General features: G+C 51.3%; 1 protein-coding gene across 1 annotated transcript in view; it reads left to right on the top strand.

Moving 5' to 3' along the window:
* SF3B2 (splicing factor 3b subunit 2) overlaps positions 1 to 1,789 on the top strand; it is a 17,657-nt gene extending 15,868 nt beyond the window's left edge. Inside the window, exons 19-21 of the mRNA XM_023518297.1 lie at positions 835 to 934; positions 1,040 to 1,225; positions 1,554 to 1,789. Of these exons, the coding sequence (XP_023374065.1) occupies positions 835 to 934; positions 1,040 to 1,225; positions 1,554 to 1,625 (358 nt within the window). The 3' untranslated portion in view covers positions 1,626 to 1,789. The remainder of the gene's footprint in view (positions 1 to 834; positions 935 to 1,039; positions 1,226 to 1,553) is intronic.
* Positions 1,790 to 2,359: the final 570 nt, after the last annotated feature.

Here is a 2,359-nt window from a genome sequence, read left to right as displayed (position 1 = left end):
GGGCTGGATTCGAACCCATCACCTTAAGTGTATGTGGCTGGTGCCTTAGCCATTTGAGCCACAGGCGCCGAGCCAGAAAGCAGAAGTCTTAAGCTTTGCATATTTAAGGAAGAAAAAGTATACTATGAATAGAGTATAATGAGGAGGGACTAGGGTAAAGGCCCAGACCATGAACTCTTTAAGTCATGCATGGTAAAGAGTTCAGATTTTATTCAGTTAATGATCAGATGCCTCAGAGGACTGAGCCAAGGACTCAGCGGAATGCTGTTGTAAGGCATGCATTGTGGCTCCTATATACAGATTAGATTGTCACTTCTTCCACTGGGAGGTAGAGATGAGGACATCTGGGAGATACAGGCAGATTTGCTTATTCCCAGTGGAATCCCTGGAATTGATACAACTGGCTGTGGTGGCTCTTGCACCATAGGAAGGGCTGGCATTGTGGATTGTGCACAGTAGAACTGCAGGCACAACTGTGCGCTGGAACTGTTGTAGTCTGTTCTCTCTTGCCAGGTTCTCTGTACCCGAGTTCTCTTGGAAACTTTCGGCCTCTCTGACCTTTAGCCTTTCATTGCAGACAGGAGTCATGGTCTCTCATCCCTGAGCTTGAGTCAGGGGCGTCTTAGTTCTGTCCTTTCCAGGCTCTGTGCCTCTCCCCCATCCCCATGCCTGACCCAATTCTTTTCTCCATGAACTGCAGAGGCTATGCCCTTGGGTATCTCAGAACCTCTCCGAGTGGGGTGGAGGTATCACCTGTCTTTTTTTTTTTGTTTCCCCTCTTGGATACTCTTTTGTCTCTTCCATTTTGGGGCCTGACTCCGTTGTCCTTTACAGAAGTGAGACACCACAGCTCTTCACTGTGTTGCCGGAGAAGAGAACAGCCACTGTTGGAGGAGCTATGATGGGATCAACTCACATTTACGACATGTCCACGGTGAGCACTTGGAGGACACTGATTTGGGGGGATAGGAAAAGGGGGAAGAAGCTAGGGCTTCTGGGACTCTCTTTGAAGATGACAAGGCCCTGCTTTCCTTTCTAGGTTATGAGCCGGAAGGGCCCAGCCCCTGAGCTGCAAGGTGTGGAAGTGGCCTTGGCCCCTGAGGAGTTGGAGTTGGACCCCATGGCCATGACCCAGAAGTACGAGGAGCATGTACGGGAGCAGCAGGCACAAGTGGAGAAGGAAGACTTCAGCGACATGGTGGCTGAGCACGCTGCCAAGCAGAAGGTTGGTGCTTTCTTGGAGCTGGTCTATGGGAGGGGTGCCCTCTATTGGTGAGAGCCAGGCAGCCGGTGCCCATTGCACTGTTGCCCTGGTGTCCTGGCCCAAGGCCTTGGGAGCCCTTCTGTCAGTGAGCTGCCTCTCTTCAGGGGCCATGGGACCCAGGCACAAGGAGGGGAAGGAGCTCCTCCAAGTCTGTGAGGGAGGTAGAAAAGAACCCAGATTCAGCACCTTCTCCACAGATTTCCATGACTATGTCAGGCTGCCCACTCCTGTTTTGGGGGCCAAGGGATTGTTTAGCCTGTTGTAACCTGTTTCTCTTTCTCCCCTGTAGCAAAAGAAACGGAAAGCCCAGCCCCAGGACAGCCGCGGAGGCAGCAAGAAATACAAGGAGTTCAAATTTTAGGTCCCGACACCCACTTGGCCCTCTTGTAGGCCCTTTGATTGGATGTGGCTTCACAGATGGGTCCCCAAGAGCCACCTTTCTGCAGTTCCCAAGAGCTTGTTATTTCATGTTATTTTAGACCTGTTTTGTAAATAAAACTGTTTGCCAAGGAAGGAGACGAATATGTAACACATTCTGATCCTTGTCACCTCCTTTTATGCCTTTCTGCACAAGGACAAAAATAGCTTCTTCCTACAGTGCTGGACTGCTAGTGACCAGGGCAGGCACCTGAACCAGATGCTGCCTGAGGAGCAGTGTCTGAGCCACCCCGACCCCCTTTGTAGGACAGCTCTGGGGAAAAGTGGCTGTAGGTCTGGTTTGACCTTACTACTTTGTCCTTGGGGAGTAAAAATAGCCAGCTTAGTGCCCTGGCTGGGGAAGTAACAGTGGGCTTGAGAAGTAGGCCAACCAGGTCAGGCCTTCCTAATTGACCGTGTGGCCAGAAGTCCGATTCCTTAACCTGTGAGAGAACACAGCTCAAAGGCTAAGTTCTGAGTACATGTGAGCCCATGGATTTCAACAACCCCAGTCCCTGGGGTTGGGAGGCTGAGGTTCTAGTCCCTTGGTCCGAGGTCTTCCTGACAGGCTGGATAGAGAGGGGCTGCTGCACCCCACGGGCATTTGCTGATCACTGTAGGGGGAGATGTCACTGGCTTCCTATACTGGAGGCTTCACAGAAGTTTTTTTTTTTTTTT

Source organism: Otolemur garnettii, unplaced genomic scaffold (genome assembly GCF_000181295.1).
Source record: "Otolemur garnettii isolate 467f Iridium unplaced genomic scaffold, OtoGar3 scaffold00134, whole genome shotgun sequence".
NCBI lineage: Eukaryota > Metazoa > Chordata > Mammalia > Primates > Galagidae > Otolemur > Otolemur garnettii.
This window is presented reverse-complemented; position numbering and strand designations above follow the sequence as displayed.